The sequence below is a fragment of the Trypanosoma melophagium genome (assembly GCF_022059095.1).
Source record: "Trypanosoma melophagium isolate St. Kilda chromosome Unknown ctg9segment0, whole genome shotgun sequence".
Lineage (NCBI taxonomy): Eukaryota > Euglenozoa > Kinetoplastea > Trypanosomatida > Trypanosomatidae > Trypanosoma > Trypanosoma melophagium.
In genome coordinates, this window is record NW_027125194.1 from 807599 (window position 1) to 834748 (window position 27150).

Genomic DNA, 27150 nt, shown 5'->3' on the forward strand with positions numbered 1-27150 from the left:
CTTTGTAACACATCGGGAAAGAACACCTTTTTTTTCTGCATGATCTCTATATTTGGAGAGTGAAAAAAAAGTATATTTAATCCCTACTTCATTGGTAATGTAAGAAATGTGCAGGCAGCATTTGGTGTTTTCTTTTTTTCTTCAAGAAAAGAACAATTAGGGAAACAATATGAACATCATAAGCCCAAGCTAAAATGAAAAATGTAATATCTTTCTGATTATTTCTGTATGCTTGTAATAGATGTTTGTTGTGTTTTTTTTTTTTGTTTTTTTCTTCTTCTTTGTTTTTTCCCCGTTTTCTATCATTTTGTTTTTCCTTTTTTTTGCTTCCAATATGTTATGGTAATCCTAGGATCAACCATGACAAGACGCAAAGAATGCTTCTGCGATGGAAGAAAAAAAAAAAACCTTCTATCACACACACACTCATCTATATTACTCCTTTATACTCCTTCTTTCTCTCCTTATTCCTCTTATGCTTCTCGTCCTTCTGTGTATTTATTTATTTTCTCTCCTTCTCCTTCTCCTCTATTAGTCCCTCTCTCCCCTTGTCTCTCTCTCAGGATGGCTGACCCCCTCCTGAACATCCCCACCACCGACTCCCTCCGCGAGGGCCGCCGGCAGCTCCACGTGAGTATTCTCCCCCCGGACCGCACCCCCGCCACCCCCACAAAATCCCCGCAGGAGCGGCCGGCCGGCGGAAACACACGCCGGGAAAGTCCACCGGGGCGTACAGACCGCCTGGGGTCCGCCGGACGCCCCAGCAGTGCTTCACGGCCGTTAAGTGGATCACTATCACCAGGGAGACCCAAGTCCAGGCGCTCTCCTGCATCCACATCATCACGATCCACCGCGACGCCAGACGCTGTAAGAAGGAAAAAAGGACCAATATCATCATCAGTATCAGTATCACCCGTTAATGCAAATTCTAATTCTTCAACGGGGAAAAAAAATAATCTGCTATCACCACGTGGAAGGCGACCTTCAGTTAAATCAAGTCCAGCTAGGAGAAGTGTGACTCCTACACTTTCTTCCTCTACTCAATCTGTGCGTCGCAGTTCAACAGAAACACGAAGGCGAAAAATGCGAAAATCTATTAATTTATTGATTGCTGCTGAAGATAAGGCACGTACAAAAGTAGAAGCACTATATTATTCGGAATGGGTAAATGTGATGCAAGCTATAGCTTTTGATGGTTTTGATGTACAACGTCGTTTTATTAAGGAACTAGTGGTAACACACGAAAGAATACGAAGTGAGTTAGGTTCTAGAGCAGAACATGCAGAAGATGCTGTGGCGAAGCTAGTAAAAGCTATTAATCACTTGATTGAATCTATAAACATAAGAGGTACGAAAGCACTAGAAGAAACTAAATTGCTTGAGAATGAAATACCCTTTTCAACATCAACATACACTCCTATGGCGGAGATATTTTCTTGTGCACAGGATCCCTCGGCGCTACTGAAGGAACCCTATGTTCCTGTGAAACCCCGAGATTCACGAGAACCAGAAGAGATTGCAAAAATAGAATCTTTTTTTAAGTACTTTGTGAAAACAACAGGTCCACACTCTAGAAGCAATCAAAATGAGAGAAATAGTAATGGAAATAATAGTAGTAGCAATACGAATAATACTAGATCTAACAGCTTTATGAGTTTTTCTTCAAATATAGATGTAAATAGTGTATTAGTAAAAGTGGATGAGGCATATAATGAAACACTTCATCTATCTGATGCTTTTTCTGCTCTCATTGATCGCACCCACCGTGGACTTCAACATTCAAGGGAAATGATACGAGCACTACAACAAACTCTTAATGAGAATTCTACACGTGTAAAAGTGGCAGATGATATTCTACGTGAAACAACAGGAAAAAATCGTGTGGAGGTAGATAGTGCAATTCGTCTTTGTGGACTGTTTGGAATGGAACTTCGTCGTCGTATGGATACCGTAGAAAAACAAGTTCGTGATGCTTTAGATGAACTTATTCAGCGTAGTACAGAGATAAGTATCGAAAATAATGCATTTCATGATCAAGCTCAACTCTTACTAAACAAGGAAAATACAATGTGGCGCTATATGTCTCGTATGGAGATGGTAACAGTTGAGCAAGGGAAATTGCTACGTGATGTGCGGCAAAAATTACTCCAGCTCTGGAAGGAACGATCTGGGGATGGAGACGAGGAACGAACAACACTAAAACATAGTGGACTTCCTACAAAATATCACGCTGCGTTGGAATCATGTGATCGTGATACATTATTGCGTTTATTACATTTTGTTTCACTAAACGGTAATGGTGTGGCAGCATTGCTGATAGGTGCACTTGACGAACATGCGAGTTTCGTGCGCAGTAACACTGAAGAAGCTCAGGCGGTTGTAAAAAGATGTGCCACAGAGGCGGCTGTTACCGAACTATTAGAGAAGTTATATGAGGAAGGTGAAATTAAATGTAATCCACGTCGACAGGGAGAAACACTCGCTGATACCATTAAAGATATGGTATTGCACTACAATACATATATGGAAACACGAGAGAAGCAACAGAAACGTACGATGAGAATGAAAGCTGTAACAGAAAGATTGGGTTCTACTATTAATAATACTAATGCTTATAGTTTGGGTTCTGGAATGACTCAACCCGCATTTTTTGACCAACGTACACCAGTACCGGAAGAATATGCGGTTGACATTGCCTCACGTCCGTCACTCAAGATAAAACGACCAGCAATCTGTGATGGAAATGCTTCTCGCTATGCCGCAGATGATTCTACCAATCAAAGTCCAATAGTATACAATACTTCAATTCCAACTATAAAGGCAAAAGTAGATCGTAGTGATAGTAGTGGAGTTACCAAGAGGAGTAAGACACTACCAGAAATTGAGGCATCTCATATAATGAGTTATTTACAACAGAGTCATCCATCAGAGTTGGACCCACCGGGTACTGCCACTATAGTAGGATATGGTAGATGGGGAGGAAAAATTGCAAAACATTGTGAAGATAGTAAAAAAAAAAGTACTACCAATAAGAGCATTAGTACAAAGTCTCAATTGCCACCAGCAACGTCCCCACGTGTGCGTGTGCAACAACTTATAGGACAGACATCAAATCCACCACCTGCTGTACCAACAAGGAAAACCATTATAAAGCATATGCTGGAAGATCATTGCCATGATGTGGAAACACTGTTTAGTAACCCTAAAATCGAATGTAAATGTATCCGTGGTGAGGATGAGCCATTTCTTAAACTACAGCGAGAACTCTTTGAAGAGGCGTTAAGCTAACTGATTTTATATATTTCTATGTTAAACGCCAAGAACAGTTTCCAATTTGCTTTTTTTTTCATTATGATGTCCTCCTTTTTGCTTTCCTGTTATGTAATAACAGCTGGAACCAAACATGTTTACAATTCCTTTTTTTTTTTAGTTTTTGATTTCATCATACCAGTTTCTGGAATCTCAATAATGTATAGCTGTAGAAAAATATCATATATATATATATATATATATACTGTGCTTTTCTTTTCAGTTTTTTTTTTTTTTTTGGAATATTTTGCGTCATGATTCGTTAATACTTTTTTCCTTTTGTGACTTTACGAGTCTATGGCTCTTATGTACTTCTCTGGTGGGGTGGTGTTTTTGTCTCATTCTTCTTTGGTTAAGACAAAAATTGTTTTATCTGTTCGATAAAATTAATATGTTTTATCTTCAATTTGATCATCATATTTCTTTACTTTTTTTTGCCTTTCTTTTCTCATTATTTTTTTTTTTTACTATGAGACAGCAATAAGAAGACTCATTCCCCTATATCCTTTCTGTGATTGTTGGCCCGGTTTCCCTTCATAGCTGCTATATATATTTATTTATATATAGTTTTCTTTTTCCTTTCTTAAATAGAAACGAAAGGATTTATACTATTTCTTTACTGGTTGGTTAGAATTCCAGTTATTATTATTATTATTATTATTATTATTATTATTATTATTATTACTATTACTATTATTATTCACTAATGCGTCGTTCACGAATTTCTAACTCAGTTTGGACGGTTCTACTGGAAGAATTGAGAAAAGTACCTGCCCTGTTGCGTTTTCATACAAATGAATCTGTTAGTTCAGCAACAAAAGTTTGTCAGACACTAAAAGGTGAAAATCCTGATGAAAGTCCTGAATTACGGGAAAAGCGACAGCAGCATCGTGCAGCCTATGAAGAAATATTGCGTCAGCAACAAGAACAAGTGAGAATTAAATCTGAAGAAGCTCTTAAAGATTTAAGCCTTGCTGAACGTATTAAGATGCGTGCATCAGCATTAGGAGAGGCATTAAAGGAAGCAACTTCAACAAATGCTGGAGCTATGGCTTTATTGCAACACTGTGCCGCATCCCATGCAGCGGAAGTTGCCGTAGAAGAAGGAATTGATGTGAAGAATGTAAGTATGCGACTTGAAAAGAAAACGGTAAAGAATGGTACACAGGTTGGACATGAGAATGTAGTTGTTGGATACATAGATGCCCCAAATGCCTCAGAAGAACAAGTAATGGCATTTGCTGAAAAACTACAGAAACGATGTCCAGTTGCCAACGCCATGGAAGGGAAGATCGAATGGCGCAGTACGACATCTCCTACAGGAGGGGGAATTGTTGATAATAATGGTTCTGTTGATGGTAGAAGCGGTACTATTGGCAGAGGTGTTGATGGGGAAGACAAAGAGAGTATTCCACGTGGAACACCAGGGTATGGTCGTTATACCTCTTCTACAAAGAGAGATTATGGACAGTTGGACGATCCTGATGAGTTACACCTCCCTGGAACCCCTAACCGTAGTAATGGTACGAAAGATAAATAAAACCAAGGGAAAGAGTATAATTTTCATGTGTATGATTATGCGTCTTTGTGTGTCTGTGTGTGTGTGTGTGTGTGTGACAGAGAGGGATAAATGGAGAAGTAGTTTTATCATCTTTCTCTCTTTTTCTCTCTCTGTGGTGGGCGAAAAAATCAGAGGGATAAAATTGTAAAGGAGAAAAATCAAAAGAATGGAAAGGGGTGGAAGAGGGAAAATATGGTAGTAGTGTTATTTCTACTATTACTTCTTCAGAGTACCTCTCTTTTATAGGTTGCACTACATAGATTTTATAATGATAATATACCTTCATTTTTGTTTTGTTTTGTTTTTCAGATAATTCCTTTCTGTTTATTTTTCTCTTTTTCTCTCTCTTATTTAGGATTGTTTATTTTTTTTTAATTTTTATCTGTTGTGCTATTATTTAGAAAGAAAAAGTGGGGGATAGGAGTTTTTAAATTCTATATTCATAGAGTATAAACATTTTTTTATATTTTCGTGGAATAAGAGTGAGGGGGTTAATATTTTTTGTTCATCCTCCGCCGTTGGGATCCCTTGAGGCTACAAGTCTTAAAAATAAAATAAAAGGGAATCACACGGTCTTAAAGTGAATAGTGCAAGTATTTTCAAGTGGGATTTTTTACTTCCTTGACTTTAGCTGTGCTTAGTTCTTCTGTTTCTTTGTATTTTACGCATTGGCTCAGGATATTTTCGCTTATATATTTGATTATTTATTTACTTTATATATCTGTATGGTAAGTTAGTTAAATGATAACACGGCTACGAGATATATTCGTTTGTTGTGCGAGCGGTGGGGATGATTCTGTCTTGACACCGAAAGAAGCTGCAGCTGGAGCAGCAGTAATAGCTTATGAAAAAGAACTTCTTCGTAAAAAATGTGTTGCTTCTCTTTTACGCTCCTGCAGAGTTAAAAGTTCTGTGATACCGCCACCCAAGTGGCGCAAACGATATGGTAAACGTGTACCCATTGGTCCAGATGGCGCTTTATCATTATGTGAACATCTCCTACGTCAACGGACGGGGGAACAGGCTAATTCTATTCCTCATCATTCTGATCGGCGAATCACACTTGATCTCCATGGATTACGCATAGAGGACGATGGGGTTCGAGCCCTTGTACCACTTCTCTCCTCTGATGATCGCCTAATGACGTTAGTGCTTTCTGATAATAATATCACCGATGACGGTCTTGGTGTACTTCTTGAGGCCCTCGCAGTGAGTCCCAAATCCATTCAGCGTCTTTTCTTGAGTGGTAATCCCGTAACGCCTGCTGGTGTGAGGTGTGTGGTGGAGGCCTGTGTGGGCGGCCTGCTCCCCTCCCTGCACGCCCTCTCCCTCAGTTATCCCCCCAACAACAGCGACGAAAACCCAGAAAAGTCAGAAACCTCCGAAAATGGAAATGAAAACCCACAAGTGGCGTTGGCAGCGGGTCTTTCGCGGCTGCTGCGGGGCGACGGCGGCCCTTCACTTGCGGCCCTCGACGTCTCCGTCCCGATCGGCGAGGCGGCGGCGGCGGTTCTCGCGGCTGGAGTGGCCGACGCCCCTCGACTGGCGGCCCTCCGCCTGCGGGGCTGCGGGATGACTGCCGCCGGTCTCCGCCACATCGCCGGGGCCCTCGCCGCCAGCCGGACGCTCGTCGCCCTCGACATCTCCCGGCAGTCCGACGCCGTCCGGCAGCCGCAGATGTCATCCGCCTCCCAGCGGCCGCTGCTGCCCATCATTAAGGCACTGCACACCAACCACACCCTCCGCACCCTCATCGCCTACAGCATTGACGTCGTGGACGATGACGTGGAGGAGCTCTGCGCCTGTGTGGAGCGGAGTGGGAACACCGCCCTACAGTGTGTTCATCTCACCGGTGTCACCTCAAAGCCACTCGCTATAAAGTTGGAAAATCTGCTTATGTGTAATGCAAAGAGGGCTATTAATGAATGCAGTATCAGTAGTGTGAAGAGTAGTAATCCTAATGGTTATATCACAAGGTCTGGGGTCAAGAAAGTGTCACATAATATGAGGGTAAGTGGTTTGCAAACAGATGAGGCATCGTTTCCGGCTCTTTTAACGTTTGGAAGTGCAACTCAACGACGTAAATCACAGTTTAAAGAGAGCGTTAAACCTGAAGGTATAAGTTCTCATAAGACTGTAAAGTTACCGGCTATTGGTACTAATGTTTTTACCTCAGTTCTCTCTCTTCAGTGTGAAGATGATGATGGTGGTGGCAGTGATAATGAAAATGAGATACGTATGCTACCTGCACAGTGTGACCTTAAAAGCTCTATGAGTGCTATTTCTTTGCCTTCGATGAGAACGTTATCGTACACTTTTTCACCGAGGGAGAGTTTTGGGCAGCCTCTGTATTCTGCGCGTCGATCGGCGTCGAAGCAGAAACAGGGTAATTCTAGAACATTGCGTGCGGCATAGGTCTCGTCGAAATAAGAGAGTGCAGTAAAAAAAAAGCAGAGAAATAGTAAAGGAATCGAAGAAAAAGAAAACAATATTGAGGATCAAGCTATACTAATATATTAAAATACAACCAAAAAGAAAGCTGTTGAAAAGGAACAAAAAAAAAGAAAAAAATTGAGAAATTTTGGTTGCTTTTTATTTTTCTTTCTTATTTTTGTTTTGTTCTGATTTTTTTTCAGTTTTTCGGTTGGGAAAATAATGGTTGGTTCGGTAAAGTGAAAATATACGAAGACACATATAATATATATATATATATATATATATATATATATGTGTGTATAGGTAGGTGAAATTCTGACTCGGGGAAGAAGTAATGAAAAAGAAAGAATATAAGGAATAAAAGTAGGTCATACGTGGTGTTGATAGGTCTTTATGAACCCTTCAAGAAATACATATATAGAAAATCATATGTATATTCATTCTGTCTTTTATTATGATTGTTCACGTATGACTTGCTTTTATGTTAGCTTTATTTTCACTACTTGTTTTACGCGTGGGCTCTCAATTATTGCCTTTCTGTTTTTTTTTGTTTGTTTGTTTTGTGATTTTCTATCTTTTCTTTTTTCATTTAACTTATGTGTACCTTTCCTTTGATTCTACTAAATTAGTGTAGTAAATCGTGGAATGAAATATTTTCCTTTCATTTTTTCTGATGCTGCTTTCGTGTCGTTCTTTTTTGTTTGCTTGTTTGTTTGAAATCATGAGATCCTTTTGGGGGGACATTTCCAAAATTGATTACATGGAGAATAAAAGCAACGGGAGTAGCAGATCACTTTACTGTGTTTTTTTTCTCTTTTTTTCTATATATGCCCGTGTGATATTTATTTCTTTCTTCATTTTTTTTTCGTGTTGGACCTCCCGTAATAAACTCAATTGTTAAAGTCATTGCGAGAAAATAAATAAATATATTTTTTTATCTTTTTCTTCCTCTTCTCCTTATTAAAGTTACTGTAGATATTTGTTGGCTGTGGAGGGTGGGGAGAAACCCTCTTCACTCACTGTACTCTATTGACATTTCACAAAGGGGACCACCAACCAGAAAAAAGGGGGGGTTAAAATCAAAAAATAAATAAAACAAAAATAAATAAATAAATAAATATATATATATATTTATTTATTTATTTATTTATTTATTTATTTAAAGAGAAAATAATAAAGAATATGATTTCTCATTGGGTGTTTGAACGAATTGCGGACGGTCTCTTTCTTGGCCCACGCCGTCCACTGCGGCATCTCTGCAAATCACACCGGCGGGGGATAATGTTAGACCGCAGCGGTGTGCCCCTCACCGCCGATAACACCGCCGCCGCCACAACATGGCGCTCCCATCATGCGTTTAGTGGACGCTGTGGACTTTATCTGGATCAACAAAGAGAATCAGAACAACAAAGAGAGAGAAAAGAAGAAGAAAGAAATGAAAAACAAGAACATGTGCAGAACTCTGTAAATCGAAATGGCGGTGGAGATGTGCCGCAGCCAGAAACAGTATGGGAGGGAGGTGGTGAGACAATCGTTTCACAGTCCCCGGATGATTATTGCACATGGATTGCAGATTTTCATTTTTTTTCAACGAGTGATGAACCACATGTATTGCTCTCTGTTGCCCCTCATTATGCCCCTTTACAGGGAAATACTACAGAAGAAGAGAGCATATGGCGTCCTCCAACGCAAGAAGAAAAGGAGATTTACGATAAACGAATGTTAGAAACTCCACTTATTTGGGAGGAACCAATGACACTCTCTGTAGATTGTACCGCTAATGGAATGTACCTCTGGAGTGAAGAGTGGGGATTCTTTGGAGAAAAGATTGCGGATACTTGTTTTGAGGAACGAGGTCAGAGATGTGCGGGTAATAATTATCGCAATAATACAAGAGGAATGCAACAACAAGAAGAAGAAGAACAGCAGGAGAAATCGTATGAGGCCTTTGTACGACTTAGTTGGAGAATGACGGCAGCAGGAGAACATGATGCCCGTGCTGGAGAAGACCCCTCATTGCATGATTCAACCATTACTCACAGTAATGAGAATCTTCAAGGTCATGGAGAAATGGTCGTTTTTGTGCGTACAGGATGTTCACAAGATGAAGTTTGTAATGGTAGAAGCAATAATAACAATAACAATAATAACACTGGCGGTGATGGGAGTAGTAGTACTAATGGCACTAGTCATATGCCTCCGGTGGCTTCAACACCGCTAGCATCTACAGCATCATTAGGATGTTTGAATGGATGTAAAGGAGTTGAAGGTGGAGAACGTATTATTAGTGGAGAACACGTTTGGCGTCGTGTTTGTGAACGTGTTTTGGTACTTGGTAGAGTTCCGCAAGAAATTCACTTTGTTCCATACGTAACACTCATGGATGATGGAGATGAAGTGACTATTTTGTGAAAATGAACGCAGTCACTATTATTACTTTTGACATGATGGTTGTATTCGTTCTTGTTTTGTTCCTTCTTTCGATCAATCATTATTTATTGTTGTTGTTGTTGTTGTTGTTGTCGTTGTCGATTACATATACCTGTCCCTTTCTCTTTTTTTCTCCTTATTGTGTGTGTTTGTTGTCCCAAGATATACTTGGTTACTCGGTTCGTTCTACAGTATGAGGGTTTTGAAAAGATGTGCTTACCTCTATTCACAGGTATACAATCCTTCACATATGGCTTAACACAAGGGTATATATCTTTCTTCCTCATTATTTCTGTATCTGTGGATATAGATACAAACAACACAGTTTCGTTTTTTTTAGTCTTCCTTATTGTATGGATTCTATTATTTTCTTCTGATGAATAAATGTAGGGTTAATTTTCCCTCATTTATTTCTACCTTTTTTTCAAATTGATCCTCAGTTCTTTTTTTAGGTAGTAAGGGAGGGAATTAAGAAAAAATAAAGAGAAAAAGAAGAAGGAAGGTATAAAATAAAACAAAAAAAGAAAATGAAACTTTCTCTTTTATATTAGCGTTATGGGACTTAATAATGACATAAGTAGATCTCATCATCCGGAACGGATCTCTCTGTTGTGTGGTGTACTCGCACTCTTATTCCCTCATTTACTCTTCACTGCGGCACTTCTCGCACAGAACCTCATAGCCGCATGTCTACTTGTAGTTCATCTCGCCACTGCATCACGGTATGAAAGTAAGAAGCAAACAGAGCAATAAGAAGAACAACAAGTTCTATAGAGTAGAAGTAACGAAGAAACTTTATTTACAGATGGATTGGAAACACGTAGAAGAAAAATGTGTTTGTGGGTTTGGTTCCCACAGAAGCCATTGTTGTATATGGCTATTATTTTGCTCTAGTATACAATTATTACTTGTAGTCTCTCTTGGGAGGATGATGAAAAGACCAGGTATGTTAAATATATGGATAAAATCCGAACTTCAAAGTTTTGGTGTTTGGGGAAGAAGTCATTTCTTTTTTTTAGTTATGAATATAACATGTTCTGTCATTTTAATATTTGTAAGTGTACTACTTTGTATTATTATTCGACGATATTCTATTCGTCCTTTATGCAATACCAATTGTTCTTTTCGCTGTTTCTCAGTATTTTTTCATACTGTATTTACACTCTTTACCGCTCTTATATATCCCTCGGATGAGTTTTTCATATTACTACTGGTACATTTTCTCTGTATTGTCCCATTTCTTTTAACGGGTTTCTCTCAATCACGAGTTCGTTTCCCGGAATTGGTATGCAAGAGTTGTAGTGTATTATCGCTTTTACTACTCGTAGCATCTCTTGCGGCGCAATCACCACTAGAGCAAGAGATCCTCTTGCAAATTACTAAAATTGATTGTCCAATTAATTCATGGAACGTGTTATAGTAGGGAAAGAATTGGATTAATGTGTTTCACAGTTTTACAGTATTTCGTAAAGGGCTTCAGTTACTTTTATTATTCTATATGATTATGGCCTCTCGTTATGTGCATGGTAGTTGGTGTTATATGAGGCAAAGGGAGATGGCCGTACATGCGGAATATATGAATGAAGCCCCTTTTTCACTTTGGCAACTCATTCCATTACATTCTCCAGCAAAAGTAAAAAAACGACAATTAGCGATTGGACATTAATTACCACGTTTAATCATAATACCATTCATCGTAACAAGTCTGGGTGTTATGGATCTTGTTTCTATTATGATGCTAATCATATCCTTTATTGCCTTTGTTTTACCACCTGGTAATTTTATTACGATTATACCTGTTTGTTGGACCGTTATGGCAATAGGCATTTTACTTGAATTCGTGGCTGCTTTGAATCACAGATTACGAAAACCATTTTTTATGTTTCATGCAAATACACTTCTTGCTATGCTTGGTATTCTTTTCCTGCACGCGTTTCTCTGCGCCTTATTGGTTTCGGTTATCGCTTTATATCGTAAGAATCCGATTCAGAATTACTATCGAACACTGCAAGAGAAAAAGGCTCATATTAAAAGTGCCTTTGATCGACTTAAGCCTCGACTGATGGATTTGGAGGTTTTCTTCACAGATGCCTGTAATATGAATAGTGGACTGGTATAGTATAGTCAATTCCCACAGCTTGTACAATCTATAGCATATACATTACGTTTTTAGGGGGAGGATATAGAGGCGTTGTGGAATTTCTTAACGGAAGGGGAACCCGTGTTGTTGTCATTAAATGCCGATAAAAGATTAGAAAATACCAGTAATAATAATAATAATAATAATAATAATAATAATAATAATAATAATGGTTTGATGACCCAAAAAGGAAATCGTGATGCAAGTGAAAATAAATTAAATACCGATTCGGATAATATTATAGATATGTACGAGATTGTAGCATCATCAGATGTGACACTTCAATCTTCCTTTTCATTTCTCCCAAATACGGGTATTATTGCGCTTTATAAGACTTTTATTTTAGCATTGGGAATATTTTTTCGTAATGCTGTGACAGGTTATGCACATCGTTTGGTTCTTATGCAGGTAGCAAATCCTGATCCTATTGCAGAGTTATTACGATATATTTACATGGCGCGTTCCTCTGCGAGTAATGGATTTATGGGAAGTCTTTTATTAGAGCAACAGTTATTGTTTGAACTGGTGGACTTACTTCGATCACCAGAACGTGTATTGATGTTGAGTGGTCGTCGTATAAATGATTACGACTCAAATGGGAGGTTTCAATCATATCTGAAAGCACTGAGTGAGCATCCTTTTTAAATTTACCCTATTTTGGAAAAAAGGAAGAAAATCCTAAAAAATTATTTTTTACTGTTTTCTTGGAGGACTCCCCTGGTGTCATATATATATATATATATACTTTTTCTCTATTATTATTTGTTTATTTATTTTATTTATATTTCTTTGTGTTCACTACTTTTTCCCACGATATCTATTCCTATCGCTGATACTATGTTACTATTCTCTTTTTGTTTTGTCTATTGTCTTAATATTTCCCACTTGTATGAATGTTGTTTTCTTAGTATTATTATTATTATTATTATTATTATTATTATTATTATTATTATTATTATTATTATTATTATTATTATGTTTGTAGAATGTACTCATTCATTGACAGTATGACTGTAATCATTATATCTATCTATTTCTTTCTTCCTTTCCCGCTAATGTGTGTTATTAATAATCCCATGAACTCTCAAATAAGGCCCATATCCCCCTATTATTTGACTATTCCAGTTGAAGGTCAAATGCAACCAAAGCAATCTCACTATGCACATCATCATTTCCATCATCATCTTCAACACCAGAATTATATTCCAGTAACGCTTACACACATTAGACCTGCTGAAGAGAACGTTAATACATCAAGTGTGAGTTCTTCTTCAAGTAACTTACAGAAATGGATGGCGTTTGGTCTTAATAAGGATGTCATTTCCGGCTCCTTATCCACAATTCAATTACCGGCCTCATCATCAACATCGATATTATCAACATCAGGAGGAGGAGGAGGAGCTGTTGTTATTGTCGAAGAGGAGGAAGAAGCCGGTTTTGGACGGCAAGTATACAATATGGAGGAAGACGATAAAGATAATGAAAGAAGAAAGAAGAGTGAGAGTGATGAGATGGACTCTTCTATTTGCCGACAATTAATAGCACTTTCATCGCGTGTTGGTCAAGCCAGAGAGGAGGAAAACTGTATGGCGGCCCGCCGGGAGAAACGTGGAAAAAACAGTGGGCCATCTATTAATGCCAATACTAGCAATAATACCAATAACCATACTACTAATTCTACTAATACTAATAATACTACGGGAAGTAGTGGTGGTAATAGTAGCAGTAGGAGTAATAATACCAGGAACAAGAAAAGAAGTATTAGTAGTGGAAAGAAACATAACAGAGAGTCTGATAGTGAGTTGGAGGAAAAATCTTTAGCGAAACGAGGTGCTGCAACGACTAAGCGAAGGAAAACTATAGAAGAAGAAGAAGGAGAAAATAAGACATCACTTGCCGAAAAGAAGAAAAAGCAATCCAATCGTAAGGCTTCTACAACTGCTGCTTCAAAACGCCAATTGAAAGGGCCAAGTCCTCAAAATTTGTTTAGTATGCCATCTGATACTTCTACTGATTCACGACATGCGTCATTAGCAGTTCCATTTAAAGAAATAGATGATAATAATAAAAATGAGAGTAATAATTTATTTAATGATATACAGTCTGCACTTAATGATCCAAATCGTATTCAAGCACCTACACTTTTTGTAGCTTTTGTTACACATGAAGGAGATACAAATTTCTCTATCTCTGCGAACAGTAATGGTAAAGTTCATTTTGTTCGAGGAGTTAATCCTGAAATGAGCCATTTAAAAGTACAATCGTTTATTCTTCGATGGAAAGATGAAGTATTAATAATTCCTTCTACTCAAGGATTAATTCTCCTTGTACGTGTGTTAGAAGAACTTCCTGGAGTTGAAATTGTTACCTTTAATGCTCCTTCACTGTTACTTTTATTACTCTCCTATCGTCAAGGTAAACTCTTTACCTCTTGTATTTCAGATATACGTCTTATGGCATGGATGCTACAAACATCAGAGGGCTCAGATGCATTTACAGATTATGATGTATTATTACAATCATCTCAACAACAAATAGGTCTTTCTGCAGGATTTAGAAATGTCGTTGGATGTACACTTAAACAAATTATTTGTCATCGTGTTTATTATATGGTACCTCTTTACCGTTCACTCTATGGACAACTCGGAACACTTGGATTATTACCAGCTTTTCTTAAACAAGAAAAACGTATATCTATTCTTTGTGCATCTATGAAACTAAATGGGTTTACTGTTAATATGTCAGAAGTAGCAGGTTTTAAGTTACGTTGTGCTTCAAAAATGGAGGAATTTCAGGCTGCAGCTCAGAAACTTCTTCCATCTATGCCAGATTTTAATCTACAAAACTTAGATGATTGTAGGGTAGCTATATACGAAGTTCTTCGTCTTGGTATACACCTTACACATACAGAATCTGATGGATCTAGTAGTTGTGCTGTAGCTGTTACGAAGAGTGGTAAATTATCAACTTCAGAGGAAACATTAAAACTTTTGGCACCTCATCATGAATTTCCTCATATTCTTATTGCGTACAGAAAAGCTGCAAAACTTCTTCAAACTTACACCGTTGGGATGATGGAAACAGCTATTCCTCTTGTAAATGATGAAGGAGAATTTACAGATCGTTGCATTACGGATGGTACAAATACAAACACAATTGATGCAAATATGACAGGTGATTCTAGTATAAAATGGGTTAAATTGCATCCTAATTTTATCCAAGAGGGTACTGACACTGGACGACTTTCTTGTGTAGAACCGAATCTGCAGAATCTCCCACGTCCCCGTGTTATTGATAACGATGATATCCGTGTGTCTCATGAGGCGGATATGGCCTCCTTCCGCCGGTGCTTTGCGGCCCCTGCCGGCTGCACTCTTCTCTCTGTGGACTATGAGCAGATTGAACTCCGCGTGCTCGCCCACCTCTCCGCCGATGCGGCCCTCGTCGACGCCCTCACAAACGCCACCGACATCCACCGCGCCATCGCTGAGACGCTCTTCCGCAAGTCCCCCGTCAGCGGCGACGAGCGGACGTTGGCGAAGCGGGCGGTCTTCGGGACGCTCTACGGCGCCGGTCCCCGCACCCTCGCCGCGCAGATGGGCGTCCCGCTCGAGCGGGCGATGCGAGTGGCGGCCCAATTCCGCGCGGCCTTCCCGCACGTGGCGGAGTTCCACCGGCGCGTTATCGCCGACTGCCGCGCCAACGGCGGCGTCCGGACACTCAGCGGCCGGCGGCGGCGACTGGCGGACATTGACGATCGCGTGATGAGCCGCCGCGCCGGGGCCGAGCGACAGGCCTTCAACACCGTCGTGCAGGGAAGTGCCGCGGATGTGGTGAAACTCGGCATGCTGGCCGTGGAGCGGGAGGTGCTGCAGCCGTACGTGGGTGAAGTGAAATTACTGGCGCAGATTCACGATGAACTCGTACTCGTTATCCCTACACATCTGCTGCAGCGGGTGGTGCCCCTCGTCGCACACTGTATGGCACACGCCGTTTCACTCCTCGTGCCACTCCGCGTAACGGCAAAGGTGGGACGATCACTGGGAGAGATGGAGGAATGGACAGTGGATCATGATTTGGGTATTCGCCAGGTGTCGTAAAAGAAAATGGGGGCGGGGGTGGGGGTATTTATTATTATTTTACCTGCATATGTGCCTCTTGCAAAAAGCAAAAAAAAACAGCTGACTACAGATATATATATATATATATATATATTTATTTATTTATTTATTTATTTATTTATTTATTTATTTATTTATACAGAGAGAAACGTACAATAATGAACTAAGAAGAGGTAATAAGGCGGAAAAAGAATTTTGGAGGTACCAAGAGATTTTTGGGGAATGGGAAGAAAAAAAGATGCATAAAAATACACAAGGAAGAGAAGAAAAGAAGAAGTAGTGCAGAAGAAAAAAATAAACACGTACACATGTGTTCTGAAACGTTTTGCTTTTTTTTATTTTTGATTGCTCACTTGTATGTGTGTTTGTTTGGTTCTGTGTTCGCATATTGTTTCCTGTTGTTGAAAAAAGTGGAAGGAAGTTTCTTTGTTTGTTTCCTTCTTAATTTGCTTTATACTCCTTCTTGCTGTGGAAATCAGAGTATGCCATTACACAGAATGGCATTCCACCAGCGTTATTGCATGTTTAAACAAAGAACAGATGGGACATCTGCTTCTTTATATTCCGTGTACCTGGCTACTGCCATACTAAAAGATGATCTTTAAGAAACCAAAAGAAAAACACGTGTTCTTTTTTTTTTTTTTAATCACTGTTTGTGTGTCTGTGTATACCGCAAATCTTTATACCTGTCTCTTCTCTTTTTCTTTGTTATTTTGTCGTATAGTACCTATTTGTTACTTGGGCATATTGTCTCATGACAACACCTTAGATCAAAGTGAGACTTTCATGTTGATGCAAGAATAGCAGGAGCAGGAATTCCTTTCAGAAGGATTTCCACTGCAAAGTGATGATGTCTTGCGGACTCCAGAAATAAATCAGCAAGAAGTAATTTCTTATTTTTTTATTGATTCTCATCCATACCATGGAATACGAACATTAGATGAGCAGATATTTGGGCAAGGTATTTCTTCATCTCTTTTAGAACGTCTTAAGAGTTTTGTTTTGAAGGATCTTTTCTCTATGCAAAAACTTGATATACCCTCATACGATGTAAAAACTTCTGATGTTATGTCCAGTCAAAATGTTTCTAATATGGATAACATTGCACTGTTTCAGCGGCCTAAAATGACTTTACTTTCTGAAGTAGGTTTGACACTTATTACACTCTTTTTTAAAGTGAGAGAAGGCTATGCTGGAGGAGGTTCCCCATCTTTGCAGGTACATTGCGCTGTAACCTTTGTTATTAACTCATGCAAAGACTCTTCACGGATTTATTTTATATTTCCTCTTTTACGAGACCATTTACTGTTAACACAACAGACGATAACAACCAATCTGAATGCTGTGGAAGAGAATAGAAGGAATAAAATTATCGATGCATCTATGAATAATACCAATAGTAATGGTAGTTGTTACGCTTCTACGCCTGGATCTGATGTTGAGGGTGGAACTGTAGTACATGAATGCTCACGTCATATCCCTAAGATGACTGCAGATATTAATGGTTGGTTACGTGCAGGTATAGTGTGGCAGCATATTCGTCCATGTGAGACTTTATTACCTGTTTTATTAGACAGTAGTAGTAGTACGATTGGTAGTAATATAGGATTAGCGAAACAACTTGCTGGTTTTGTCTCAGCTGCCCTAGAACATCACTGTTGTATTATTCGTGCAGATGACAAAAAATTGGTATTGCGCTGGCTTCACACACTTTCTCTCTTTCTAAAAGATGCCCAACTCGCAATGGCGAGTACGATTTGTGCCCGCTGCGTAACAGACATTATCCCTGATCTCACACTTCAGGGAACAATATGCAGTGTGGCGGCAGTACTCACACTTTTTCCACTTTTCCGCCGTCCTCTAGTTGTGTTGGATGTCTCACGTCGTCTGGAAGAGTCTGCTCACGCTTTTCCTATTTTTACACATTTACGATTTAAAGAATATCGATTGGCGGCTATGCGTGGAGAAAAGATAGATCGTTTTGGTTCTGTTCGAACTAGGGTGACTAGTCTTATGGTGAGTCCGCTTGTGGTTTCAATATGCAGTAGAGTTTGCTGTGCTTTAAGGGTAAATGCACCCCAGTCACCGTGTGGTACAGTATTAAACAGTGCTGTATCATCACCTTCTCGTGAAGCTCCAAGATCAAACACTGTTGAGGAGGAATCACTGGAGATTTCACAGAATACAGAATCTGTTACACCGGTATATGTACATAGTTTTTTAACGTCTTTTTTAACTCATCTTCCTTCTTTTCCTCTTCCTCCTCCTTTGACTTCTTTTTCGACTCCTCCTCTTGAGAGTATGTTGGAACCACAATTAGAATTCCCTATTACCAGTGACAACAGTATTAGTGTATCGAATATCGACAATTACAACAATGAAAACAACAAAGTAAACATAAGGAATGCTCTTATTTTGCTCGCAAACTGGCGACGAGAAATGGAATTGAGAACCTGAAAACTTGTTGTTTTAGAACGTAATGCTAAATTACAAGCTGGAAAGAGGAAAGGTGGAGCAGATGTTGGGAATACGATGGGTTTCCCATCTGTTTCTACTGCAGAGGTTCATGAATTGGAGCGACGTGTGCTTGAGGTGTCTGTTTCTTTTTTTACTCCTATACAAGAAGAAAAAGAAGAACGTGAGCGTGAGACTATTTGGGACTCCTTTACATTTTACAAGTCCTTATTTATTTATTTATCGTGTTTCCCTTTCTGTTTTTTTTTCCTCACTTTACTCAAAATGAGTACCTATTTATTTGTTTTAATTATAAATTCTAATTTTTTTTTCCTTATTGTTAAATTTGAGTATTAATGCATTTCTTCTTATCATTCAGGTGCTTTTTTTATTATTGTTTTTTTTTATGTATAATATCTCTCTCTCTCTCTCTGTGGGTGTCGGTGTATTGATTCGCTTCTACAGGCCTCTCAAGGAATGAATGCCCGAGAGGAGTTATTGCAGCTGCTCTCCGCTGCAGATGCTGAAATTCAAAGGCATCAGATAACCTCTAGTACAGCAATGAATTCAGAACTACTCAGTGCTGTTGCTGATTACATTGAAGTTGGGGTAAATGAAGAGGCAACTTTAAAACGTCTGCGCAGTGAACTACTGAATTTGATGCTACCTCAACCAATGATAAAAAAGTCCTCTGAAGATGGTTTGCCTCCGGTAAAGGGTGAAAATAAAAATGATATTGCTAGACAGAAGACTTCTTCTGTAATTACACCAGAGGAAATGGGACGACAACGTGCGCAGCGACTTCTTGTACAGGCCTTAACCATACGAAATCGTTAAGTTATTTTTCTACATACATGAGGACACACATATTACAGATGTCGATAGGAAAGAAAAATTAAAGGCAAACAAGATTTTTTTCTTAAGGTAACAAACATGGTTTGTTTGTTTTTATGTTTATGTGAGTATGTGTGTGTGTGGTGAATGGTGTGTGAGATTTCACTCAAGTGTAATTCTAATAAACGTTACTATATTTTGATCTCTTTTTCTCGCTTATATTTATTGGATTAATATCGTTTGTAATACAATATTCCTTTCCTCCTTCTATTATGTCTCGGGAATTGACATTCTGTAGATTTATACATACATATATATATACATATACTTACCTAAGGGGTCTGTTGGGGTGCTGTAGTTTGGGAAACGTGGTACGGTGTTGGGAGAGAGCATCATACATACGCAAACTCATACACATACACTCACTCGCTCACTCACTCAGACCCACATCTACACACACATAAACACATACACACGCATATTTATATACTTCTATACTTGTAATATATATATATATATATATATATATATATATATTACAAATGGTATTGGGCGTGCGTGAGCCACGTGGGATACGGCGGGCGTGGGGCATCCTTGGCCTCTCCGGCTATCCCTCCTACGACGACATCCGCACGGCGTACTGCACGCTGGCGGTCGCAACGCATCCCGACCGCTGCCCCGACGCCAACGCGAAGGAACGATTTCAAACACTCCACGCCGCCTACGAGGCCGCCCTCGAGCACCACGCCCGCACCGCCGGGCCGCACGGCAAAAACAATGGCAGCGGGGGCCGGCGGGGGCCCTTCGACTGGCGGCTGTGGGACGACTCCCCCCGCACCCCCACGCACCGCCCGGCCGCCGCGCCAACAACCCCCACCGCCCGGGCCGCGAGGAGGCGATTCACAAAGCCGCGGCCGGCCACAAAAACAAACAACACAACAGCCGCCAAAACAACAGGCTCCAACGCCACAAACACAACAGCGGCAGCAGAACAGGAAGAGCGTCGGCAGCGGGCAATAGAGCAGCGCCGACGCCGTCAGCCGAGTTTGGCGCAGAAACAGCAATGTCGTATTCTGGTATCGGAAGCAGCACACAGACGTGCAATCGCAAAAAATGAGCGAGGTGATTTACGTCTCATAATGATGATGTTTTCAGAGGGAAGGATTCGACATGCAGTGGAAATGTTAGAGCGTCTTACGAGAGATAAGATAAACACACAACGGATGAACGTTGTTGCTGAAAAAAAATGTTCTTGTACGACTAAAAAAAAGGATTTAAGATCAGTCTGTGTTATGGGAGAAAAGTTAGGGGTAGGGGAAAGAAGAAATACAAAGGGAATTGTACGGATTTATATTTGTTAATTGTTCGATGTACCTCTTGCACGATTTTTATGTGTTATTGTGGTGAATCAACCTTTTTCTTCTTTATTTTATTCTTGAAACTAAAAAAAAAAGAGAGAGCGTATGTGTCTACATCCTGAGGATGAGAAAAAATATATATATCTAAAAAAAAGGGTGACAATACCATCTTGTGCTAGCACCTGTATGGAGCATCCAATCTTTTTATTTTGCTTGTCGATGAGGAGAGGGTGTAAACTAATGCTGCAACGCAGTATTTTTGTGGGAAATAGTTATATCCCTATAGAGTCACGTGATTAACCTATCATGTTTACAGAAATGCCTTTGTATTGCTATATCAGTTTTTTTTTCTTTTTTTTTTTTTTGCATCTGCTATTCTTGAATGACAGTGCACCGCAACGTAATATACCCAACACTAGTTGATGAGAACATCAACAGTTTATCATTGGTGAATTTGTCTTTTTTTCTCTTTTTTTTTTTTTTTGTGTGTGTATCCCTCTTCTTTTGTTTTTCTTTTCATTTTTAAGACCCCTTTTCAAAGGGAGTGATCTAATCTTACGAGTACCTAGTGGTAAAAAAAGGAAACATGATATCTAATATTCAACGCTTATCATTATAAATGGTCGTCGATGAAATGTGTATGTGTTTTTCAAAGGGGAGTAAGTTCTCCTTTTATTTATTCAAGTGAGTTTGAATGCCCTTGATACCGTCCTATTCATTAGCAGTTGGACGTTTGGAATAATTGGGGGTTACTCAAAAACAGTGATATTCGCATCTCTTCTTCGGCATACTGTTTTCGTCGATATTTTTACTCTGATTTTCGCCTGGCACTGAACCCACTCCATCTTCCTCTATCTCCACCTGGGATACCATATAGTTGCTATTTTAATAATTGTAATAAAGGGGAACTAGTCGTATACTTGGATGAGGAATTTAAAAAAAAAATTGTATATTTCTTCTATATATGGGATTCTTAGACATTATTTGTCATGCAAGGCAATCCATAGCTCTTGTTGGATTTTTAAAGAGATACAAGTGACTCTCTGTAATGAGTGGGAAATCATAATATTTCTATTTTGCTTTTATCGTTAAAGGGGCTATGCATAAATAAATATCATATATACGAAAGAAAAAAAGAAAAAAGTTTTTTTTATTTCTTGTTTCCCTGCTTTTCTCCTCTCTCTCTCTCTCTCTCTCTCATCCTTTGATTTATAATTTTTTTCCTTTCTTTCGTTTTATCCTTTATACTGCTGTGTATTCTCATACTTGTTTATTTAATGTTTCGCTGGAAGGTGCAGTTAACCGTATGTGGGACTGGGTTGTGCAGTGGCTATTGCCTTTTAGTGATATACAGTCAGGAATAGTAAAGGATGGAGAAAAAGAGAATCAGCTTAAAAATGTCGAGAGTTGGCAGAATGAAATGTGTCGTCTTGAAAATGAGATTGATTCTATTACAGGTACACTTACTCAATCTGAAAAAACGCTTGATGTTTTGCTACAAAAGGAATTACGGCTTCGTGAGGGTTTAGAAGCATATCTTATGGAAATGCATGACTACGAGAAGAGTGGAAACTCATCATTTTTAGAACCACAAAAGAAGCGAGAAGCAGGGATGGAATCTGAGTATGCGTTAGATAATCATGAAAACAATAGTGTGGTGGAAGATATGTGGAAAATTCTCATACAATTCCGAGAAAAAAGGGAAAAGTTGCAAGAGCGCAGATATCATCTAGAAGTTACTCTTCGGTGTTTAGAGGCGGAAAAGGACGAAGTGTCGGGAACACTGGAATCTTTACAAGAGCGTGTAGTACAAAATTCCTCTCATTTGATGGGGAATAGAGAGGGGTATGGAATAAATGTTCCTATTAATCCTCCACCAGTTTTGGTGGAATTTGTCGAGGAATACCGTGATGAAATGGAGCCGCGGCGTGCAGCATAAAGTTGCTGAATATTTTACTGTTGTTTCTAATATTGTGTGTTGCTGTTAGTGATAGTTTGGAATTTTGTTGTAACGCAGCGAAAACATGACATTTTGCAGTTAAGTTTTTTCTTATTTATTGATTTTGCTTCATATATGTCTTCTTATTGTTTTTATTTATTGCTCCTCTCATTCTCAAAAACTCAAGGTTCTATAAGTGATACAAATTAAGGAAAAAACTCTGTATTCCCCTCTTTCCACAAGTGTGTATGTGTGTGCTGATTTTCCTTACCTTTATGCTGTTATTTCATTTTTTCTTTTTAGTGTTTGTTTGCTGGTGTTCTGTTGGTAGTGGTTGTTGTTGTTTTTTTTCCTTCGTACTAGTTCAGAGTAAATTTAATTACAATAATAATAATAATTACAAAGAAGAAAAGAAAAAGAGAAAGAGAATAATGTCAGAGGATGCCAATGATACTGGTGCGGTGGTTACCAGTAGTAGTATTAACAGTTCTCCAGAGGCCCGTTTCGCAGAACTTGTCATTACGTGTAATAATTCACGTATCCGCATTGCTGAGCTTGAGGCCACTGTGGCATCACTAGAAAAGGCATTATCGGAAACGCAGAGAACAGATAGTCACACAGGTGCTCCTTTAGGACGGAAAACTTCTGCCCCACTTCTGGATCAACCATTTAAAAAGAGTGGTTTGCAGGAAATATCGGAATGGAATAAAGAGCTTGTGGCTACGGTAGATGAGTTACGTGCCTCTATATTGAAAATGGAAACGGATGCTAAAGTTCAAATCATTGTTCTGGGAGATGAAGTAGAACGACTTCGTACGGAGAATGCATCTTTACAACGTGAGAATGATGCACTAAAGGAGCGTGTAGCAGATGATGTATTGCGTCAACGACAGGCAAATCGTGTAGAAATGGCATTTGAAAAAGCTAAAATTGCAGGTCGAGTACGTACTGCTGGATTAAGACGATTGGAATGTATGGAAGCTGTACTTATGGAGACACATGATGATCTTTACTTTGTGCAACGTTTTGATGCTATGAAATTACCTGTGCGTGATGTCACCTTTGTTATTCACATTGTAGCCAATGTTTCTCATCCACTTGTTGGGGGTGAGGAATTCACGATGAATATTTATCAAGGGATGCTGCTAAGTGCAGCAAGGGAATGTAGGGGATATCATGTTTGTAGTGTAAAACAAATGGAAGTATTTGCCTTTCATAGTGCGACTGCAGCATTACACTTCACAAAGGAATGTCATGTTGGTGTAACAAATGTTGCTTGGCCTGCGAGAACGGCTGAAATTCCTTATTTTGCACCCGTTATTGATAATGGAGAAGTTCTTTACAGTGGACCACGCATTCACACTTGTGTGTATACATGTAATCCAGGATCAGAGGTTGATCCTATTACGGGACGTCCGGTATATTATGGTCAAGAGGTACGTAATGCCCTAATTACTGCATTACAGGCTGCACCTGTTGGTGAAATTGTAGCAAATGAAGCTTGGGGAAAACTTTATTGTAAAGAAGTGAATATTATGAATGATATTCATACAGAAATCTCTACAGATGTACAAAATTTACGGGATAAATTAGGTACAGGATGGAGTGTTCTATCCGTAGATCCTCCATATGGTGATTTGTTATATTCTATGATCCCTGTATCACTTGAAAGACGCCGTGGACTTCCACCTTATCTTTTAAATCCTACACCACGATTTCCTCGTGCATTAATTGATACAGATATGTTTTTATCTTTAGTTATTAATCCTATGAAGGGTGTAAAACAACTAGCCCATACTGGAGTAGATCAGCAGAAGCAACTACAAAAAGAAGGATGGATAGAATGTATTTGTGATATTGAGAAGCAATCAAAAAAAGAAAAAGATTTTCACTCTTCTGATCTTGTTGAATTATACTCATTACGACGAGAACGTGAAAATATTATTACTCTATATAAGAAACTTGAAACAGTTTGTGCATTTCAGGAAAAGATAGTGATGGAATCTGAAGATGCTTACCTCGCTAGAATTCATTACATAGATCCAAGTGAAACTTCATATGTTTGTACTGTTGATATTGGAGATAGCGCATTATGGCGTGAAATCACTTCCCTATTAATGAGCGAAGATGAGCATCGTTCTTTGCGTGATCTTTTAATGTCTGCTGTTTTATTATCTGGTAGTAAAAATGAGGGTATTCAGGTTAATGGTAATAACAGAGATGTTTTTACCTTTGCTTTTCGTCGACCAGAACATGTTTTACGCTTCATCTCAGAAGTATACAGTTTTATAAGTGAAAAATGTGAAACATTGGGTAAGGGAGAAAGATGTCTTATGCGTGCTGCCATTACTGCAGGAAGGCTTCGACCCGTAGATAGTAATGTTAGTCAAACTGCAGCTTTTAGATCTCATCATAATGATAATAATGGTGATAGTGATAATGGTAATGGTGGTAATAAGATTGCTTCTTCTGGTAACTTTGATGATTCTACTACAGTGCTAATATGTCGAGGTAGAGTAGTGACATTATCTGGAACTTTGTGTGATTTAGCTCGTGAAGGGGAAATATTAGCTGTATCTGAAGTTGTACAAGATTATTACGCTACAAAGACTAATCTTGCAAGTATGGAATATAATATTGTAAAACGTGGTGGACGATATATCCCTTCTATTTCTACTTTAATTGATGTATATTCGATTTTACCTAAATCTTATGCGTATCGACAGCGTCAGCAACGATCTATGAGTTCTAATGGTGAGAGTCGTGTAATATTAAATGATTTACCACATCGTTCTGCAAAAGCAGAACTTCAACTTGAGGGAAGTACTCTTCGTCGTGAAGAAGTCATACAACTTCTTTCACAGCAGCAAGAGTTAATGGAACGAGGAGAAGCGGCAATGATGGCTTCTCATGATACTGCCTGGGATCTTACAGCACAGCAATCCCTTCGTCTACCTTGGCTCCTCATGAGTGATCCCACCACCACTACCACCACCACAACTACTGACATGGCGAACAGTTCCGATATTGGTTTCTTATTCTGTGATGCGGCCCGTGTCTCTTCCCTCTCCCGGCTGTTGCAGGATGAGCTCTGCAAGGATGTCCTCGCCCAGTACAACCACGTCGTCAAGCAGGCGTTGCTTGAGCACGACGGGTTTGTGGCCCGCACCGACTCCCGCACGGCGTACATCGCCTTCTTCCGCACCCCCCACCAGGCCCTTGAGGCGGCGCTGCAGATGCACCGGCAGCTCCTCGCCCTCGACTGGCCGCGGCGGCTGCACACGCTGGACCCCACGCTGCGGGTGCGGAGTGCGAGGACGGGGCGGATGCTCTTCGCCGGCGTGCGGCTGCGGGCGGCGGTCGGCGTCTCGCGGTGGATCTACGCGGTGGGGGCGGCGGGGCGGCTCGGCGGGCGGGCGGGCGGCGGTGAAATTGTCTTGACTCCCGCCGCCATCGCCGCCATCGGGGCGACGCTTCACGGCTCACTGCTCCTCCAGCAACTCGCCGTGCGGGTGGTGGACGACCAGACGGACAAAAACAACACGGAGGAGGCGGGGCCGATTCTGGCGTGTGTGCCGCGAGTCCTCGGGGAACGGCTGGAGCTCATTGCCACACAGCAGCCCAATGGACAGAGTGAGAATGGAGAAGGAAAGGTCTCCTGGTGGCAGGAGGCGAGTACTGGAGCGGAGCCACTTCCCACTTCGAGGATGATTATACAGAGAAAAACACAGGCAGCGGTGGAACCATCTGCTGCTTTGGTTTCACCTGCCATACTACAGTTGTTAGATGATGTAGTGAGAGATTTTAAGAAGGAATTGGCCGTTTCCATCGACGCAGGCCCATCCCGTGAACAATTTTTGATACTTTCACGGGATCTACTTAATGCATTCTGTAATGCCATCCGAACACTGGAAGAAGGACTCTCTCGAACAGCACCAACAGCAACAATAGTGAATACAGCAGAAACAACACCAACAGCAACACCAACCACAACAACACCAACACCTCCAACTGTAGTGACAACAACGAATACAACAGCAGCAGGAGCAACAACAACAACAGCAACACAATTGAAAGAAAATTCGGGCAATACGTATGCTAGGAATACCAACTCTGGTAGTGGAAGCACTCTATTGCAGCGTATGTCTAAAAATCGTCTGATGTCATCTATTATACCAAGGACGAATACTCCCGACCCCTACAAGTCTGCATTGCAACTTTTAGATAACGCAATAAAAAGTGCGGTGCAACGAAGTGGACGCACATTACCTAGTGGTGTTCATCCGTCAATCCTTCCAAAACTGAGGGCTCTATCCAAATTACCACCTGATCGTGGTCACAAGAGTTCAATCAAGGTAAATCGACTCAGTGGGAACACTAGAATGTGAGAGCGTATGTGTGTGCTACCCCATCTCTACAAAGATGTGTGGGATAGTTTGATGTAAAAAAGAAAAAGAAGTATAAGAGGAATAGATAGTACAAAAAAAAATTATTTGGAGCAAATGCGAATTAACTTGAACTCTATCTTCTTTATTTTGTGTACAGGGTATTGAATTCCCTTTTTTTTT

At 39.9% G+C, this 27150-nt stretch overlaps 12 protein-coding genes across 14 annotated transcripts; all 12 read left to right on the forward strand.

Annotated features, from left to right (window-relative positions):
- Positions 1–564: 564 nt before the first annotated feature.
- Positions 565–3288, forward strand: LSM04_005068 (uncharacterized protein; the record flags this gene model as incomplete). Its single annotated transcript, XM_067333040.1, has 1 exon — positions 565–3288. One exon carries the CDS (start codon positions 565–567, stop codon positions 3286–3288), a length of 2724 nt encoding a protein of 907 aa, XP_067185711.1.
- Positions 3289–4015: 727 nt separating this feature from the next.
- Positions 4016–4849, forward strand: LSM04_006463 (OsmC/Ohr family; the record flags this gene model as incomplete). The annotated part of the gene is made up of 1 exon (XM_067333041.1): positions 4016–4849. The coding sequence occupies one exon, from the start codon at positions 4016–4018 to the stop codon at positions 4847–4849; it is 834 nt and encodes a 277-aa protein (XP_067185761.1).
- A 762-nt stretch (positions 4850–5611) lies between these two features.
- Positions 5612–7285, forward strand: LSM04_007617 (Leucine-rich repeat; the record flags this gene model as incomplete). The annotated part of the gene is made up of 1 exon (XM_067333042.1): positions 5612–7285. One exon carries the CDS (start codon positions 5612–5614, stop codon positions 7283–7285), a length of 1674 nt encoding a protein of 557 aa, XP_067185818.1.
- A 1203-nt stretch (positions 7286–8488) lies between these two features.
- On the forward strand, positions 8489–9718 carry LSM04_008303 (uncharacterized protein; the record flags this gene model as incomplete). The annotated part of the gene is made up of 1 exon (XM_067333044.1): positions 8489–9718. The coding sequence occupies one exon, from the start codon at positions 8489–8491 to the stop codon at positions 9716–9718; it is 1230 nt and encodes a 409-aa protein (XP_067185856.1).
- Positions 9719–10291: 573 nt separating this feature from the next.
- Positions 10292–11156, forward strand: LSM04_008191 (uncharacterized protein; the record flags this gene model as incomplete). The annotated part of the gene is made up of 2 exons (XM_067333045.1): positions 10292–10458; positions 10598–11156. The coding sequence occupies 2 exons, from the start codon at positions 10292–10294 to the stop codon at positions 11154–11156; spliced, it is 726 nt and encodes a 241-aa protein (XP_067185846.1).
- Positions 11157–11450: 294 nt separating this feature from the next.
- LSM04_005796 lies at positions 11451–12521 on the forward strand (the record flags this gene model as incomplete). 3 transcript variants are annotated; one of them, XM_067333046.1, is made up of 2 exons in its annotated part: positions 11451–11854; positions 12002–12521. In XM_067333046.1, the coding sequence occupies 2 exons, from the start codon at positions 11451–11453 to the stop codon at positions 12519–12521; spliced, it is 924 nt and encodes a 307-aa protein (XP_067185735.1). The 3 variants fall into 3 exon arrangements, with proteins under 3 accessions (XP_067185735.1, XP_067185737.1, XP_067185736.1); XM_067333048.1 differs by lacking the exon at positions 12002–12521 and having other exon boundaries at positions 11451–11855; XM_067333047.1 differs by lacking the exon at positions 11451–11854 and having other exon boundaries at positions 12054–12521.
- Positions 12522–13012: 491 nt separating this feature from the next.
- LSM04_002609 (DNA-directed DNA polymerase) lies at positions 13013–15976 on the forward strand (the record flags this gene model as incomplete). Its single annotated transcript, XM_067333049.1, has 1 exon — positions 13013–15976. One exon carries the CDS (start codon positions 13013–13015, stop codon positions 15974–15976), a length of 2964 nt encoding a protein of 987 aa, XP_067185611.1.
- Positions 15977–16479: 503 nt separating this feature from the next.
- Positions 16480–18454, forward strand: LSM04_007943 (uncharacterized protein; the record flags this gene model as incomplete). Its single annotated transcript, XM_067333050.1, has 2 exons — positions 16480–16563; positions 16802–18454. 2 exons carry the CDS (start codon positions 16480–16482, stop codon positions 18452–18454), a joined length of 1737 nt encoding a protein of 578 aa, XP_067185833.1.
- A 474-nt stretch (positions 18455–18928) lies between these two features.
- LSM04_006534 (uncharacterized protein) lies at positions 18929–19288 on the forward strand (the record flags this gene model as incomplete). Its single annotated transcript, XM_067333051.1, has 1 exon — positions 18929–19288. One exon carries the CDS (start codon positions 18929–18931, stop codon positions 19286–19288), a length of 360 nt encoding a protein of 119 aa, XP_067185764.1.
- A 539-nt stretch (positions 19289–19827) lies between these two features.
- Positions 19828–20646, forward strand: LSM04_001084 (DnaJ domain; the record flags this gene model as incomplete). Its single annotated transcript, XM_067333052.1, has 1 exon — positions 19828–20646. One exon carries the CDS (start codon positions 19828–19830, stop codon positions 20644–20646), a length of 819 nt encoding a protein of 272 aa, XP_067185543.1.
- A 1303-nt stretch (positions 20647–21949) lies between these two features.
- LSM04_008276 (uncharacterized protein) lies at positions 21950–22582 on the forward strand (the record flags this gene model as incomplete). The annotated part of the gene is made up of 1 exon (XM_067333053.1): positions 21950–22582. One exon carries the CDS (start codon positions 21950–21952, stop codon positions 22580–22582), a length of 633 nt encoding a protein of 210 aa, XP_067185854.1.
- A 431-nt stretch (positions 22583–23013) lies between these two features.
- On the forward strand, positions 23014–26970 carry LSM04_001863 (uncharacterized protein; the record flags this gene model as incomplete). The annotated part of the gene is made up of 1 exon (XM_067333054.1): positions 23014–26970. One exon carries the CDS (start codon positions 23014–23016, stop codon positions 26968–26970), a length of 3957 nt encoding a protein of 1318 aa, XP_067185581.1.
- Between the last annotated feature and the right edge of the window lie 180 nt (positions 26971–27150).